This window comes from Watersipora subatra, chromosome 4, assembly GCF_963576615.1.
Source record: "Watersipora subatra chromosome 4, tzWatSuba1.1, whole genome shotgun sequence".
Lineage (NCBI taxonomy): Eukaryota > Metazoa > Bryozoa > Gymnolaemata > Cheilostomatida > Watersiporidae > Watersipora > Watersipora subatra.
The window spans coordinates 5,299,568-5,316,864 of record NC_088711.1 but is presented as its reverse complement, the minus strand read 5'-3'; the positions used below and the strand labels follow the sequence as shown (position 1 = coordinate 5,316,864).

Here is a 17,297-nt window from a genome sequence, read left to right as displayed (position 1 = left end):
ACCTTTGTTTGTGGAACAGCTTTTTCTGAGCTGGTACCATCCCTCATTGATAATTTTCCTGGTTGACCTTGCTTCCTGGCCTTCCTATCTCCGGGACTTTTATCTTTTCTATTAGACATATTTGTCAAGTTTTGCAACTTGCCATCATCTGAAAGGTGCCAACGTGCACCAGCAGTAACAGGTCTAGGAGGCAACTATATAACTGGCTTAAAACCTTTCATACACAATGCATTTAAAACAGCTAATAATTTCAGCTGCTTCAACTCATTTATGCCCAAAAAGTTTTTGTTTAATCCTTTTATAACATGAACTTGAGTGACCATAGATCTGTGTCTACTTTTTAACTGAACTTCCTCTTTGCCTACTACCTTTAACTCAGAACCATTTACTGCAGTCAAAACAGTTGATGGCGCTGTTAACTGTAAACCTAACCTGTTGGCTGTTTGTTCTGTTACTGTTGAAACTTCAGCACCTGTATCGAGCGCAAAATCAACCGCCATATCATTTACCTTTAAAGTTCTGACTATCTTATCATCTAGCCATTTAGGACTAAAAGAAGAAAACCTCACACTCCTACTAAGATGACGGGAACATGTGTAGTCCCTGTCTCTACTTGAACCTCTGCCCATATTCCTGTCACTTCCGCTACTGCTACTCCTATCATAGCGATACCTGTTAAGATCCTGTTTCTGAGAGCCTTCAGAACCATTCCTAGCACAGTCAATACTAGTATGGCCTTTCCTATTGCAAGCAAAGCACTTAGCATCAAGGCAACTGCGAAGCTGGTGCTGCCGACTACCACAGTTGTAACATTTATCACTCCTTGGTAAAAGTTCACCCTGAGACCTAGTGCGCCAATTATGTCTATCAGCACTAGAATACCTAAAAGATCAAATAGAGTTTGTATGTCGGCTTCTACATTCATGCCTAGTAGACTTATTACCTGAAGTTTCACACCCAGACTTGGGGTACATGTTCTTAGACCTTTTATCATAATGGTCCTCGCATTCCTTCTAAGAAGTTCTATGAACTTCTGCACCTTTACTATAGTAATGACTAATGCTTCTAGTTTTATTTTTAGATTGCCTAGAAACAATGGCCGCTACTTCTGAAACCTTTAGTACCACTAGCTTTAGTCTTGGCATCTTTAAGTACTGCTTCTGAATCACGAGCAAGTTGTCTAGCTCTTAGAGTGTCAGATAACCTTGCCCAATCTAAATCCCTTTCCTGCATCAGCTGCCTATGTAGCGTTGACTCTCCGAGTCCATTAACAGCTATCGCAAAAGCAAAATCTTTCCTGTTATCATCAACATCAAAGTTTGAATTCCTGCTGAGTTTCTCAACCCTTAACATATAATCCCTTTCATTTTAGTCACATGTTTGAAAACAAGTAACGAATTTCAAAACCTTAACATATATTGTTTCCTCTCCACCATAAATTCTATTTAGACGATCTATGGCCTGCTCATAAGTAGAATCATGAGATTCTAAACTGAATCCTACAGACTGTAAAGCTTCACAGCCGTCCTTACCTATAGCACTCAAAAGTGCAAGCAGTTTAATGCGACCGCTAAAGTTAACCTGACCTCCTTCAGCCTTACCCATTTGTAGAGTGGTAACTTTTACACATAAATTAAATTCTGACAGCCAAGACTTGTAAGAATTAGCTGCATCACTAAAGTTAGTAACTAACCTGGGAAAGTCATTGACATTAAACCTGAATGCGGCCATCGTTAAAAATAACGAAGGCCGCTATCTCGATTACTGCACAAAAGTAATCAAAACACTTACCCTAGCTCTTCCTGAAGCGAATAGGTAATTAATCCTGTAGCAAAATCACTGAACACTATCACTTCTCCTTACACTACTTTCGAATGTCCACGTGACGATTTGAGCACTGAACACTTAACACTGTATTCTTCTCCTTACAACACTCTCAAATGTCCATGCGACAATTTGAGCACTAAACACTGGCAACACTATCGCTGTCCTCCGCAAACCAAGTTTGCCTACGACGCCATGTTGTGTATTTACTCACCACAACTTCACTCCCCTGTAGCAGGAAGAAGAACGCCCCCTTATATACCCTCCTCCATATCTAGTCAGCTATTCCTCAGCTTTATCAATAAGTTGAGAAAGCTACATAATCCTGCAAGCCTGTGTGAGAGGCTTTGTCTCCCAAAGCCTATCTGGCTTTCTTAGCCCAAGTTCCTGCAACATAGTCAGACGCACAAGAGACACCTGCATATACAACAGTATCCTCCTAAAATTTTTCAACCATTTTGCTAGATGGATTGAGGTAACAAAGATGGAAGAGCCAACATCAAAAGCTTTCATAAGTGATCTGACCAAATTCTTCACAACACCTGGCTGTTTAATTTTGTATCGGATGATGGACCACAAATTTTAGACAAAAATGGACCACACTCGTAACGTTTTCATCAAAATAATCAAACGCAAACAGTGAAGCTGAATGAGCAGTTTAAACCATAAAAGGTTTATTGAACAAATCCAAGGACATTAACCACATGTTGCTCAATTGCCATGTGGCACCATTCGACAATGGCTTCCCCAACATCTGATACCTATTTTACCTAACTACATTCAGGTGGTCAGCTGCAAAAAGACCTGTCAACAGCCAAACTGCTTAATGCATGATCAGTGACCCCATGCTAAAGATCTACCCGAGCTAAACCCCAGACACTTTGTATTTGCCTGACCGAGGGACTACTGATGTAGTTTACGGCAATGTTGCACTCCAGTCCTATAATGGGTGAACTGAAAACCAGCCATACCGATATAACCAGCCTGCTATCATTGTTGCAGAGCCTGGCAGAATTACCGATACTGATGGCTATGCTGCTACACCACTCCATCTCCAACATCTGCGCATCCCATACGGGTCTGAAGGACATCCATAAATCTTAAGGACTAGATCTGCCAACTCAAATATGGATCAGCTGGAAAAAGAGGATGTAGTATTATCCCTATAACCTGGTTTCCTGTCAGACATATTGGTACCAGCATACCTGCCAACTCTCACGCATTGGGCGTGAGACTCACGCAATCACCCCAAAGAAAAAATGAAAGTGCGTGAGAAATGCGTGAGATTTTTGCCCCAATTTACACAATTTTATATATACTATCATTGATACATCAATTGCCCCAAAACCAAATCTCAAGCATTGCCCCACTTTTGGGTTGGCAGGCCTGGGTACCAAGCTATCATGTTTAGCGATGTATGTGTTATTTGCTATCTACGCACATCCTCTCTTATAGCTGTTCGTAGACATTAAATGTAACCCTAAAGTTAGTTGCACTACCGTCCAACTCCAAGTTATGTATTAAAACATTTGGTTGCCGATGCATCATCGATTATTCATCTACTGCTAATGTTATACTGTAGACCTACTGTATATGTATCGGACTTCTAAAAGCTCGTCGGTATACCTATATCAATGGTCCACATGATGGGCCACATGGTCGATGTTTACAAAGCGGCAGAAAATCAGCTGCTTCGTCGATATACTACGTAAACTTTACATATTTATGCCTAATAATGTTCTCTGACTCGTGATAACTCTATGTTTTAACCAGCGCTCTGATTGGCTTCGTTTTGGTTTGTATAGACGCGGTCGCAGTTTCTGTCTTTTTTATTATCGATCTAGTCTAATACTCCTATTGGCGATGGTTACGCCTATACTGTTCTTGCTACGGAAGTCCAGTTGTGTCCCATGTTCTATTCAAATACGCATGGCGAGCTAGGTATTGCTCTACGAACCAATACCGTGCCATCTTATTAATGCAGTCTCTTAATGCAGTGTTTTGTTTCAGTGCCGTGACAGCTGAACTAAGAAGCGGTGTATGGAGTATTGGAATCTGTCATTAATGATTGACGGTAAATAAGAAAACCATTACTTAATTAGCAAATGAGAGACGGAGCGTTCATACTGATACTAACAGGGCTGCACTTATTGAGGCTTCATCATTAGTAACTTTTTTATGACAACGAATGATATATACGATTGTTTTTACATTATTAAGGGCTCCTGATTGTTTTTATTGTCTGCCTTGCTTTAAACGACGGTTGGTTATTTTTTCAGGATTACTGCCAGCGTCTCATGGTTTTCATAACTGTAATTGACAACACAAACACGTGCATTACTAGTCAACGATTAGCTTGTTACAGTTTCTTTACAAAATCAGATGATAGCTATCAGGTTCGGCAAAATCGACTGCACTAACTTACCAAACGTATAACACATGCAATTTCCAGTAAGTACGTTTCTTGCTGTGCAAACATAAGTTCCCTTGCTAATCCATTGACAGGCCTTATTACTAAAGTAATTTATTGTTAAACATTACAATTATCAATTCATTATATTACAGAGCTGAATTTAATTTGTCCAGCAAACTAACGAAATCTGTCAAATTGCTAATTAATGAGGCCTTAATTAATGAAATGCTGGATTCACATCAGCATCTAAAACAGATGGGCTAATGACCAATCTAACCACGATTGAGTGTGCTGCAAAATCGAGGAAAAAATATTGAACCAGCTGTTGATCTAAGCTCTTGACAATCATGTGCTATGTAGGTCTAAATTATTTTAAGGTAGTACTACATTACATTGTGACAGCTATGTTTATTGACAACCTGCTGTGTGTTTTTATACAATGCTGTATTATACTACGTGCTTTTGCAACATATTAGGAGAAATGATTATGAAAGCTGTAACAACAGTTGTTTCTAGATAAGTCTGTCAGCTTGCTGTCCTTGAGCAATACTAATTACATATTTGGAAACAGTCGTGGTAAATGTTGGACTTAATTTTAAAACTTAAAGGATGACTTGCAACAAAATTCACATTATATACAGTTATTTGGTATCAAAAGATTCACCATGTCTTACTCTGTTGTGTTGTAAGTGCCAAATATGTGAAAATGTGATTACAAGCTCTTAAAAGCTCCAAAACGAAAGCCGCCGTAGATTGGAATCTCTTTATTTCGATGACGTAGCCACGAAATTTGGTTATCGTCTTGTCACGTATGTTCTTACGTGAATTCAAAGGCCAATACAAAGCTCAATATAAAACTTATTGTAGTACTAGTTTATGACAAACACTTCGAGTTTCACCGAAGACCCCGTATCAAATATAGATGCTCGCTACTTTACAGTTTTGTTTCGGCATTATTCAATCGTCAAGTCGTAATCTGATCATGTGACCCAATAATTTGCAAATAATTTTTGCAGCACTTTTCGATTATCACAGGTGACCAACAGGCTCGTCATGATTATCAGACAATGATATGTACTCCTTCGAGCTAAGGTTAAAAAGTTTAACGATTTTTTACGGTAAGTTATAAGATATCAGTGCTAAAAGTGACAGCATTACAATGTTGATAAAACAGACGCGTAAGAACAGTAGACATAGTTTTATTGAATGCGTGAAGTATATTTGTGAAAATATTTCGATGAATAAGGTTGCATGAAAGTGTAAACAGAAACCATCTACCACAACTACGTCACATTTTAGCCGTTTTGGAAAGCGAATCCAAACTACGGCGGTCTCGTGTGGCTGCGATTAACTGTTCGTTTTTGAGCTTTTAAGAGCTTGCAATCACATTTCCACATATTTGGCACCTACAACACAACAGAGTAAGACATGGTGGATCTTTTGATATCAAATAACTGTAATGTGAATTTTGTTGCAAGTCAACCTTTAAATAATAGTAAGCTATCTGCAAAGGAACTTTTTTAAACTTTTCAACCACTCATGTTTAAGGCTTCGTATTAATGACTTCTAGAACTGAAGGCAACCGACTATCAGTATTACATAGTAAGCTATTTTGTTTCATTGCAGCATAAGAAACTAGATGCAATGCCTGCTGCAAACGGACTACAAGACTGCATAGCCGACAGTCTAACTAAGTCTTTGGCAGCGAGCAAGAAAAGTGTGGCAGGTACAAAAGATGTCAGCAGTGTTGTTACATCATCAGCTAAAAGGGCTCTTCTGGAAAAGGCCACGATTACCTTTGTCAAAGCAGAAAAGGATGCCAACAGCATGTTGCAGAACCTCAAGGATAAATATATCTGTTTAACACAAAACTTCAAAAGGGAAAGTTCCGGTGAGAAAACTCCGAACATTTGTTTAGTTACCTATTTCTGTTTTACTCGGTACCTGGTGCAATATTTAACCAATCATAACATTGTAGATGTGGGGAAGACTGACAATTCTAGTGCTGGACAAAAAGATAGCAAGAAACAGAAGAGTGATGGATTACCAACTCCTAGAATTGTTCTGTACTCGCCTGATGAAGTCCAACTGGCCTGGTCAGCACCCAGAAGGGTTGGTGGAGGGTTTACAAATCTCGGCAATACCTGCTTTCTCAACTCCGTTTTGCAGTGCCTTGGTTATACAGCACCCCTTGCCAGTCACCTTATCTCTGGCCAGCACAAAACCCAATGTAATTACTAAATTATTATTCCTGCCATTCTCAGTGTTTAGGTGTAATCAGGTTGTTCACGGTAACAGTCAAAATTCGGTCTAAATACTTAGACACGTAAAATGGAGGTCATTTTGCGTGTTTTATCATGCTCGTTTTAAAAAGTCAATTTTTAATATATGCACAATCAGAGCGTTGCTAAAATGTGTCAAGGTTATAACCTTTATATGATGCCCATAAAATATAAAACAAATAGACTTCCAGTGAAACTGAAATGAGTCCACATAGCTTCAGTATTTGAATGAGTTTTGTAGTTTTTAAGTTTCTTTTGTCAAATGATTTTTTTGGTTTCAGTAAATAAAAAACTGCTATGATTTTCTGTTATAAAAGAATTCAATGGAGTCTGACAGAACTTGAATTTTTTGCTACTGCTTCGTTAGATTTAGGTTTTTATATTTCAAAGTTTCGTAGTGGCCATTAGAAGTTTCGTAGTGGCCATTACAAGTTTCGTAGTGGCCATTAGAAGTTTCGTAGTGGCCATTAGAAGTTTCGTAGCGGCCATTAGAAGTTTTGTAGTGGCCATTACAAGTTTCGTAGTGGCCATTACAAGTTTCGTGGTGGCCATTACAAGTTTCGTAGTGGCCATTAGAAGTTTCGTGGTGGCCGTTAGAAGTTTCGTAGCGGCCATTAGAAGTTTCGTGGTGGCCATTACAAGTTTCGTAGTGGCCATTAGAAGTTTCGTAGTGGCCATTACAAGTTTCGTAGTGGCCATTACAAGTTTCGTAGTGGCCATTACAAGTTTTGTGGTGGCCATTACAAGTTTCGTAGTGGCCATTACAAGTTTCGTAGTGGCCATTACAAGTTTCGTGGTGGCCATTAGAAGTTTCGTGGTGGCCATTAGAAGTTTCGTAGCGGCCGTTAGAAGTTTCGTAGCGGCCGTTAGAAGTTTCGTAGCGGCCATTAGAAGTTTCGTGGTGGCCATTACAAGTTTCGTAGTGACCATTACAAGTTTCGTAGTGGCCATTAGGAGTTTCGTAGTGGCCATTACAAGTTTCGTAGTGGCCATTAGGAGTTTCGTAGTGACCATTAGGAGTTTCGTAGTGGCCATTAGAAGTTTCGTAGCGGCCGTTAGAAGTTTCGTAGCGGCCGTTAGAAGTTTCGTAGCGGCCATTAGAAGTTTCGTGGTGGCCATTACAAGTTTCGTAGTGGCCATTACAAGTTTCGTAGTGGCCATTACAAGTTTCGTAGTGGCCATTACAAGTTTCGTAGTGGCCATTACAAGTTTCGTGGTGGCCATTACAAGTTTCGTAGTGGCCATTACAAGTTTCGTAGTGGCCATTAGAAGTTTCGTAGTGGCCATTAGGAGTTTCGTAGTGGCCATTAGAACTTTCGTAGTGGCCATTAGAAGTTTCGTAGTGGCCATTACAAGTTTCGTGGTGGCCATTAGAAGTTTCGTAGTGGCCATTACAAGTTTCGTAGTGGCCATTAGAACTTTCGTAGTGGCCATTACAAGTTTCGTAGTGACCATTACAAGTTTCGTAGTGGCCATTACAAGTTTCGTAGTGACCATTACAAGTTTTGTAGTGGCCATTACAAGTTTTGTAGTGGCCATTACAAGTTTTGTAGTGGCCATTACAAGTTTCGTAGTGGCCATTACAAGTTTTGTAGTGGCCATTACAAGTTTTGTAGTGGCCATTAGTTTTTTTAAAGAAGGCTTCGCACCAGCCAAGTCTATGTATTTGCAAAAGCGCTTATGAGACCCAAAACTATAATCTATTTCTATATACAGTCAAACATGAATAACTCGAACTTCAAGGGACCGAGCAAAAGTGTTCGAATTATCAGAGCGTTCAAGTTATCAGAGCACTGTCACAAGTCCATATATTTACTTATTTATTAGTAAATACATGTGCATATACAAACTATAATATAAATCAAAAGCACAAATGGCTTGTTTCAAATTAAATGCTTCTAATGTAAAGTTTAAAACGTTTTCATGAAAAAGTATAGAGATTTTTCTATCACTTGAGATTGGTTTGTTGTTTGAGGTGATGTTATCGCCAGGACGTTTTTCAGATTGACATTGGCAAAACTTGATGGTTGTTGAAATGCTCAAAAGAAAAGACATTTTATTCTTTTGGGGTTTTACCCACGATCAATTTTGCCGTTTTTTCTTGAAGTTTATGCAGATTACCTTACTTTACCTGGGATTCGTTAAGAGCAACACTCCGAGGCAGTTCAATTAGAAGTTTTACGAGGTTTTACGGTACATTCTATATCACTCACGCTTTTTTAATAGATACTTATTGAATGTACACATGTGTTCTGTGTTTAGGTCAAACGATGATTAGTTTTTTGTAGCTCAGACAACGTATTACAACAATTTTAAGACGTTTTAAACATTCAACATTCCGACGTTGATTCAACACAGAATCAACGTCGGAAAACTATTCATCACGGGCTAGCCGGGTCACGTACTCAAGGAATTTCGCCACGCACATACAAAACAACATGCGATTTTTGTTTTGTATGTGCGTGGCGAAAATCCTTGCGCGCGTGACCCGGCTAACCCGTGCTATTCATCGTATCGCAGTATAAATCAAATTTCACCAAACTTTTAGAAAAGTCGTTGACAAAAATATTTTGCCGATGGTGGTAATAACGATGCTTATGAATTACGAAAAGATGAAGTTTACCTCTATGGCTTTGAATAAAGTGATTTTCTAAAGCGATAACAACCGTTTCGGTAGCCGTTGGGCAAAAAAACAGTTCGAATTAACAGTGTTGAGTTCGAGTTATCTATAGCAATTTATCATTACGTGGGAACGGACCAAAGGAAATGTTCGAATTAACCATGTGTTCGAGCTATCCGTGGACGAGTTATCCATGTTTGACTGTATATAGTTCGATGGACAGATGCCCTAACACCCTAACACTCACGATTCTTCTTATTGAACATTTACATAGTCTTGTTTGTTTTTATTAAATATTATGCATGAATGTCCAATGCTGATGTTAGCACTCTCTTATAATGCCGACTACTTCCATTGCATATTACTAAAGAGTCTCATATATATATATATATATCGTGTGCATTTGTAATGGTTGCAAAACATGTTATGTTGATGTTGCAGCATTTTGAAACACTTCAAAAGTCACCACCTCTTGCATGTCTCATCGCATGGGAAACATCTATTTGTAATATTTCTCTTAGCAGAAATCAAAATAACGGATTCATTATTTGCTAAATATTGGCAAACGCCTATTTGTTTCTATCCTAATGTAAATAAATGATTGTCATTTTTCAACTTGAAAAGTGTTGTTCTCATATTTTAGCAAACAGGATGGTATTTACTAATCAGTGCTACGTGTCAATATTTGCAGGTTGTAGATATTGGGTGACCTTGCTTGGTACGTGCAGCTTGTATTGTTAACCACTTGAGTTAATCTTTTCCAGGTCGCTGTAATGGGTTCTGCATGCTGTGTGAGTTGGAGCACCTGTTGAGCAAGTGCTTGGTGCAGCATGGTGGAGTGCTGAAACCTCTCAATGTCCTACAGAAACTCAAATGTAAGTCAAATACCTATCTTAGGAAGCTAATAGTGATACTGTCTCACAGTAGGCTGATAGCAACATTCTTTCTTAGTAGGCTCTCTCATGAGTGACCCGCACTTTCCAATTTGGTTTACATAGTATTTTATATCTTGCATTTTTGTGTTTTTTCAGGTTTTTACGAATCTCTTATCATATGATGAAATACCTATAACCGTAAATTTCGGCGTATAAGTCAAAGATTTGACACAAAATTACAAGCTCAAAAATTCATCCTCGATTTTTACAGCTCTCATGTTTTTTTTATTACACAAATTCTAATAAAATTCAACTTTTAAAAACCACCACAAATCAAAATTACATGGTGTGACATAAAGGGATTTCTTTATAAAATAGTACAACACTAGTAATCCTAGTCAACATGAGATGGATCAAACACAAAATTCTATTCTTCACCATTCAAATTGTCGTCACTAGGATTCTCTTCTGAAATAACGTGTTTTTCAAATTTAATGCTTCGTAGTATCTACCTACAATCCCATACTTGGGTAATTTGTTTGACACATCCACTCTCATCTATCCGTCCTTCTTCTTGTACATGATTCTTGCCAGAAGTCGGTCTCGCAGGACTGCTTTTCTCTAAAATGCGTATTGTCAGGGATGGCAGTTTTGTTCTATTGTCCAGGCGGGCCAATACGATGTTGAAGTGCCGTTTTTCGTGCCCTATGCTTTTCACCAGAACTGCATTCTCTCGATCTTTTGTCAATGGTTGTATTGCCGGCGACACCAAAAAAACATGGACATCATTGCTGGCGGCGTTTTTGGATGCCATTTTTTCAGTTATGCATCGCTCACCTCTGATGCCGACTGAACTTTTAGCAATCAAGCGATTTAAGCCAGAGAAAGGGTCGCCTTATACGACAGGTACATGTCAAAACCAGGATTTTTAAACCAAAGCTTAGACCTCCACTTGTACGCAGGGTCGACTTGTATGCTGAAATCTATTGATTGACTTCTACCTGCATATAAACTTTAATGCAACATTTCCGGGCTTATGTATACCTCGTTTGACTTGGACTTTTCTTGTTAACCCAATAGGCATGCCTAATTGTTGAGTTTTTAGGATATTAATGTTGTGTCTTGTTACAGTGATAGCAAAGCACTTGCGCTGGGGCAGACAGGAGGATGCGCATGAGTTTCTGAGATACATTGTGGATGCCATGCAGAAATCATGCCTGACCGGCCAGAATCCCAGGTGATCCTAGTGTCTTGCACTTGTTTTAAATTAGGCATTCATTTCCTGTACTCAAATGCCTTATCTAATACAGTCAAAACTAGATATTCTGAGGTTTGCTTCTTGTGTTGAAACTGTTGAAAATTGAACAAATTGTAAAAGTACGGTCTTTTTTGTTCAATTCATTCCTAAGCTCATAAACCTAATGATAAATACTTCAGGAAGTTGCATATAGCGTTAAAACTACATTATTTAATACCATTTACAAAACTAAATTATATGTTAGAAACTGAATCCTCCCATCTAGTCGACCTAAGGGCCTAACCCAGCTAAGGTCTATCCATTCCATCCAGTCGACCTAATGGCTTAACCCGGCTAAGGTCTACCAATTCCATCCAGTCGACCTAATGGCCTAAACCAGTTAAGGTCTATCCATTCCATCCAGTCGACCTAAGGGCCTAATCCAGCTAAGGTCTATCCATTCCATCCAGTCGACCTAAGGGCCTAACCCAGCTAAGGTCTATCCATTCCATCCAGTCGACTTAATGGCCTAACCCAGCTAAGGTCTATCCATTCCATCCAGCCGACCTAAGGGCCTAACCCAGCTAAGGTCTATCCTTTCCATCCAGTCGACCTAAGAGCCTAACCCCGCTAAGATCTATCCATTCCATCCAGTCGACTTAATGGCCTAACCCAGCCAAGGTCTATCCATTCCATCCAGTCGACCTAATGGCCTAAACCAGCTAAGGTCTATCCATTCCATCCAGTCGACCTAAAGGCCTAACCCAGCTAAGGTCTATCCATAAGAAAACCTCTTTGGTACAAACACTGTTATGATCAACTTCGAACAGTCTAGTCTATGGTTATAGCTTGGAGAAACTGAGCAAAGAGACGACATTTGTTCACCAAGTATTTGGGGGCTACTTGCGGAGTCAGGTGAAATGCATGCAGTGCAAGACAACCTCTAGGACATATGACCCTGTACTCGATGTCAGTCTCGATATCAAGGTCAGTTGACTGTCGAAAACCAACTGCTATGAGTAATTGACAACAACTTCGGACTACTCTCATAGCCCTATAGGGTTCTGGGATTTCTCTTCAGTACAAATCTAACATCTAAAGCTTTGCAGCTTGTAAAATTTGGAGACAGCCAGTGAAGGGTTTGCGTGAGTCCTCTCACATACATCCATATCTGTTTGTAGGGTGTCAACAGTGTGGAGCGTGGACTGCAAAAGTTTGTGCAGCCAGAGATATTGGACGTGGACAATGCCTACAGATGCTCAAGGTTGGTTATCATTGTTTCTGTATAATTGTTAAGTATCATTGTTCCTCTACTCATCATACTCCTGTAACTCTTTCTACCAAGTTAATTTCTTCATCGTAACGTAATTACGTATTCAGTAAAACCTAATATTTAGCAATATTATACATCGTCATAACTTTTGAACCATCCAGTCTATAAAAATCTTTTGATACCAAATTAATCAGCATAAAATATTACATCAGCTGATGCCAGGAAAAACACCGCAAACGCGTTGCAAAATGAGAATGAACACATTTTTGAAAAACCATGATCATGTCTGAGTTGGAGGATTTATTAATATTATTAGTTTATGGCATATTACTACTGATAAAAATAACTATTCTCAGTCAGTAATAGCATTGTTCAATAAAAATCACCCAGTGTCTATATATCTAAAATTTGTAGCTGTAACGCGTCTGATACGACTGGTCATTGCTAAGAAGATATCGCGATCAAAAAGAAGTTTTTGCAGAGCGAATCTACACTCTGGATGGGCTGTAAACATATCTTTATAGGCTCAACACATGCAGATCAGAGCCATATAGCTTCACATAGTCCCGTGTCAAAAACCGGAAACAAAAGCGTTTGTTTCCAAGCAAACCCTATCGACATACTGTTCTCTAATGGAATTTTCTTACCTCACTCTAAACATCTCACTTCTTTGCATTTACTTTACTTTTTTACAGAAAAATTATTTGTAGTTTCTTGTAGGGAATTTTAGTCCTCTTTCAAATGGTGTATAATACAATAATCAATTTTAAAGCGACTGCCAATGGGAGTAATTTTTGTTGGTTAATGTTGCGACCTCTCCATTATAACCTATATAAAAATAGTAGGTGTGGCCTGTTTGTTTGGAAACGAACGAGCTCCCATATACGCGTCCGTTGGCCGTGGGACTTTTGTGAAACTATACGACTCTGATGCAGATAATTGTGTCCCTTCATTTCATTTATGTACAGATATGATAAGAAACATAAATTAACTACTCACTAATCAGAAACAATTTGTTTGAAGCCTGCTAAAGCTGCATCATGGTAGTGAAAAAGTTAATGACCATTGTACTCGACTCGGGGTTTAGGAGTTGTCCACTCTCGTGTAGATATTTTTGTTACTGTCTCATCTTAGAAGTGTATCAAGCAGATCTCTTGGTTGTGATTGTTCCTTTTGTTGACATATTCTTCACCATGTTTATAAGGCACTCGCTGCCTGCTGCAGGTGCCAAAAAAAGGTTAGAGCGTTGAAACAGTTTACGATACACAGAGCACCTAAAGTGCTTACCTTGCACCTGAAAAGATTCGACTACCATCGGCTTATGGGTGGCAAAGTCAGTCGTCATATTGATTTCTCGTCCACACTGAATTTACGACCATATATGTCCCACAGGGAGGTACATCATTCTTACATTGATATTATAGTATTTGTTATTTTCAAATCCCAACCTTATTAAAATGCTTTTCATCTGTTGGACTACCATGGAAGGGTTGTTCTCTCGGTTGAGGCTTTTTAGTACCAGACAGTTGGGAGAACAACTCATCAATGTATACTTCTATGATGACACACTTATGGTGACACAAAATATATTTAAAAGTCTCATCGTATCTGTGCATGATGGTACCACATAAGGGTTATCTCTTCGCATGAAGTAAACTGTGCAATTTTACAAGTAGAGAAAATAACATATAAATGATATTCGCCAAAAGAATGAGGGTCATTATGCTAACTCGAAATGTAGTCTGCTTTTGATGTTTCAAGTGTGTTAATGATTTTAATTTAATTTTTTCATATTACCAAGTTTCCTAATTGGTGTTAGTTTCAAATGTCATAAAACTTCTATAGTTTTCCAGAAATAAAAAAACACTGGTATTTTTGTGTAAAACCTGAGATTTTTCATCGTATCACGCTGTGTATCTATTTTTAAAACACTCAGGCTATATAGTAGTGTATGGTCATGACATTTTACTTTTCACTCTATGGCTATAATCAATATTGGCATATCATTCCCCGTTTAAATATTTTACAAACAGGATTCAATTCTTGAAAATGTAAATTTGAAAAATAATTTTTTGTTAGTATGATGGCTGTATTTTTTTTGATTTATTTGAAAGTTGATTTCGTACAAATAGTGAACTAACTAATTAATTATTAGTTAATAATAATTAGCTTTCGCTACTGATTCGGTAGCTCATAATTAAAACAAACTTTTTAATTATGAGCTATCGAAGCGCCGACAGTCACTATTCTGTTCTAACAAATCTATACTAACATTGTATCAACGAGTAGTTCACTACTTACAACAATCCATTTCCGATGAGTCATTTTACACATGCTCAAGTAAAAGAAAATCAAGCTGGATATCTTATTGTTCACAGCTGACAACTTGAATAAATATGTCTCTATCCCATCTCATTTTTGACAGCTTGCTCGTTTTTAGATTACAAATTGCATAAGTATGGAAATCTGTGCTTGCTAGTAAATTTATATGGCGCCACTTCGACTTTGCTGCCTATTGCAGTCGTATGGCTGTCCAAACAATGGCTGAAAGTAATGTTATGCCCTTGATTAGTTATTTAAATATATTTGTATCGTATAGCAATTTTGCTACATTTAGTAATTGTCTCCTCCTTTTTGTTGAAAAAATATTTGAAACGACGCCAGTAAGTTACTTATGCGACCCTACATTGTCTCTTTCTTCTAGGGCAATCCTGTTAACTACCAGTTGTATGCAGTCCTTGTTCACTCGGGCTTCAGCTGTAACTCTGGACATTACTACTGTTACATCAAGGCACCCAACCAGACATGGTACTGCATGAATGACTCCCACGTAAGCATCACTTTATATCAACATCAGCCTCTTCACCCTTATTACATCTAGTCCTATCTGTTGTGCGACAATAAGCCTTGCCAGCTTTTAATGCTGATGTTTATTTTGTTATTCAGAACTCTGCATACTTTTAAAAAAAACCTTGTCTTCAACATTTCTTGCTTCTTAATTTACTCGTAGGTCTCTCAGACAGGTGTAAAGAGTGTGCTAAGTTCGGAGGCATACATCCTATTTTACAGTCAGCTGCCTTCGGATCAGACAACTAACGTTAGCAACACTCAACGGCTGACAGGTCAGCAAAAGATTAATGCTAATAAAGGTTTGTATTGCCATTGCTATCTATAGCTCTTCAGTTAACCCTGAGGAATGCTGTTTTGATGAAAGAAATTCCAACCGTTTACTTTGGATTTTGCAAATGCTTTAGTTCAGCTTTTATTTTGAGATCAGCATAGAGATTAAATCATGGATAAGTCTGTAGAATCGTACGACTCTCAGGGAAACATCCTTCATTGAAAAAACCAATAATATGAGCCACACCCTGCTCACTTTCTGCCAACTGGGCTCCGCGCCTCGACTAGCTGAACTTTTGTGTGCATGGAGCCTTCATCAATGAATTTGTAACGGTGTATTTCTTAGCAATTATTTTACTTGATGAGAATCTAAAATTCATTATCCATTCATCTAATAAATGTTAACTGATACATAGCGATCAGTTAATCATTTCTCACTGTTATTTTATATTACTGGTTTTCCTACATCTTCAGTTCACACCTCTGCAAAGTCTCACACAACCCTCCACAAACACACAGACTCGAGCAACTCCACAAGAACTCCTGAGACTAAGTCAACTTCTTCACAGCCTTCATTGATCTCCACCCCTCTTCAAGGACAAGCGAAGATACCAACTTCTTCCCAAGGACCGGCGAAGATACCAACTCCTTCCCAAGGACCGACAAAGATACCAACTCCTTCCCAAGGACCGGCGAAAATACCAACTCCTTCCCAAGGGTCAGCGAAGATACTAACTCCTTCCCACGGACCGGCGAAGATACCAACTCCTTCTCAAGGACCGGCGAAGATACCAACTCCTTCTCAAGGACCAGCGAAGATATCAAATCCTTCCCAAGATATGGTGAAGATATCAACTCCTTCTCAAGGGTCAACAAAGACATCTACTCCTTCTCAAGGGTCAACAAAGACATCTACTCCTTCTCAAGGGTCAACAAAGACATCATCTACTCCTTCCCAAGGGTCAGCGAAGAGACCAACGCTCTCTGCTGGTACATCTCTCAAACAGATGGAAGCTGTGTCTACTAACCCTTCAAGTCCACGCAGGGTTAGTCTTGTGCCATTTCTAACTGTTGCACTTGTATAAACACCAGGTAATACAGAGGTTACATACAGGACATCTGACGGTGTGATAATTCCTAAGCGCTGCTGTAGTAGTCGGCAGCAATAGGTTTAAAGTATGTTCGACAGGCTTTTACAATTTTAAAAATAGCCACCCTTTTCTTTTATTGTCATATTTATGCAAAAAAATTAGATATGCTTTCCTTGGCCGGTCATAGTGTGTGTGTGGTGTGTGCGTGCGTGTGATGGTGCATTCAATCACTACCAACTATGCATGTTTACAATAGCTACCTGCATAATATGTAGCTCGTAAATGTTTGTTTTGTCAAAACATTGAAAAATCTCACTGCTTTATATTTCTAAATAAATTGAAGATGGAAAAATCTGCTTTTTCTGTTTTCATAATATTTAAAGATGTTCCATTAAAATGTTTCTTTGGAAATATGAGAGATAAAGCGCAATAGCCCTTAATTATTGGGTAATATTCATCTCCAGGCATTTGGCTCAGGGAAGGAGCTTCTGTACTTGCCACAATGTTAACATTTCATGATATTACTTTGAGATTTGGTATATTTCATACATGACTGCTACAC

General features: G+C 38.6%; 1 protein-coding gene across 2 annotated transcripts in view; it reads left to right on the top strand.

Moving 5' to 3' along the window:
* The first annotated feature begins 3,747 nt into the window (after positions 1-3,747).
* Positions 3,748-17,297, top strand: part of LOC137394442 (ubiquitin carboxyl-terminal hydrolase 36-like) — a 19,915-nt gene continuing 6,365 nt past the window's right edge. For both annotated transcript variants that reach the window (XR_010978328.1, XM_068081161.1), the window contains exons 1-11: positions 3,748-3,898; positions 5,864-6,128; positions 6,216-6,467; positions 9,904-10,014; positions 11,146-11,251; positions 12,100-12,238; positions 12,433-12,515; positions 13,749-13,920; positions 15,229-15,354; positions 15,535-15,673; positions 16,119-16,690. Coding sequence is in view for 1 of the 2 variants with exons in the window: in XM_068081161.1 (XP_067937262.1) it covers positions 5,882-6,128; positions 6,216-6,467; positions 9,904-10,014; positions 11,146-11,251; positions 12,100-12,238; positions 12,433-12,515; positions 13,749-13,920; positions 15,229-15,354; positions 15,535-15,673; positions 16,119-16,690 (1,947 nt within the window). In the remaining variant the exon portion in view is untranslated. The remainder of the gene's footprint in view (positions 3,899-5,863; positions 6,129-6,215; positions 6,468-9,903; positions 10,015-11,145; positions 11,252-12,099; positions 12,239-12,432; positions 12,516-13,748; positions 13,921-15,228; positions 15,355-15,534; positions 15,674-16,118; positions 16,691-17,297) is intronic.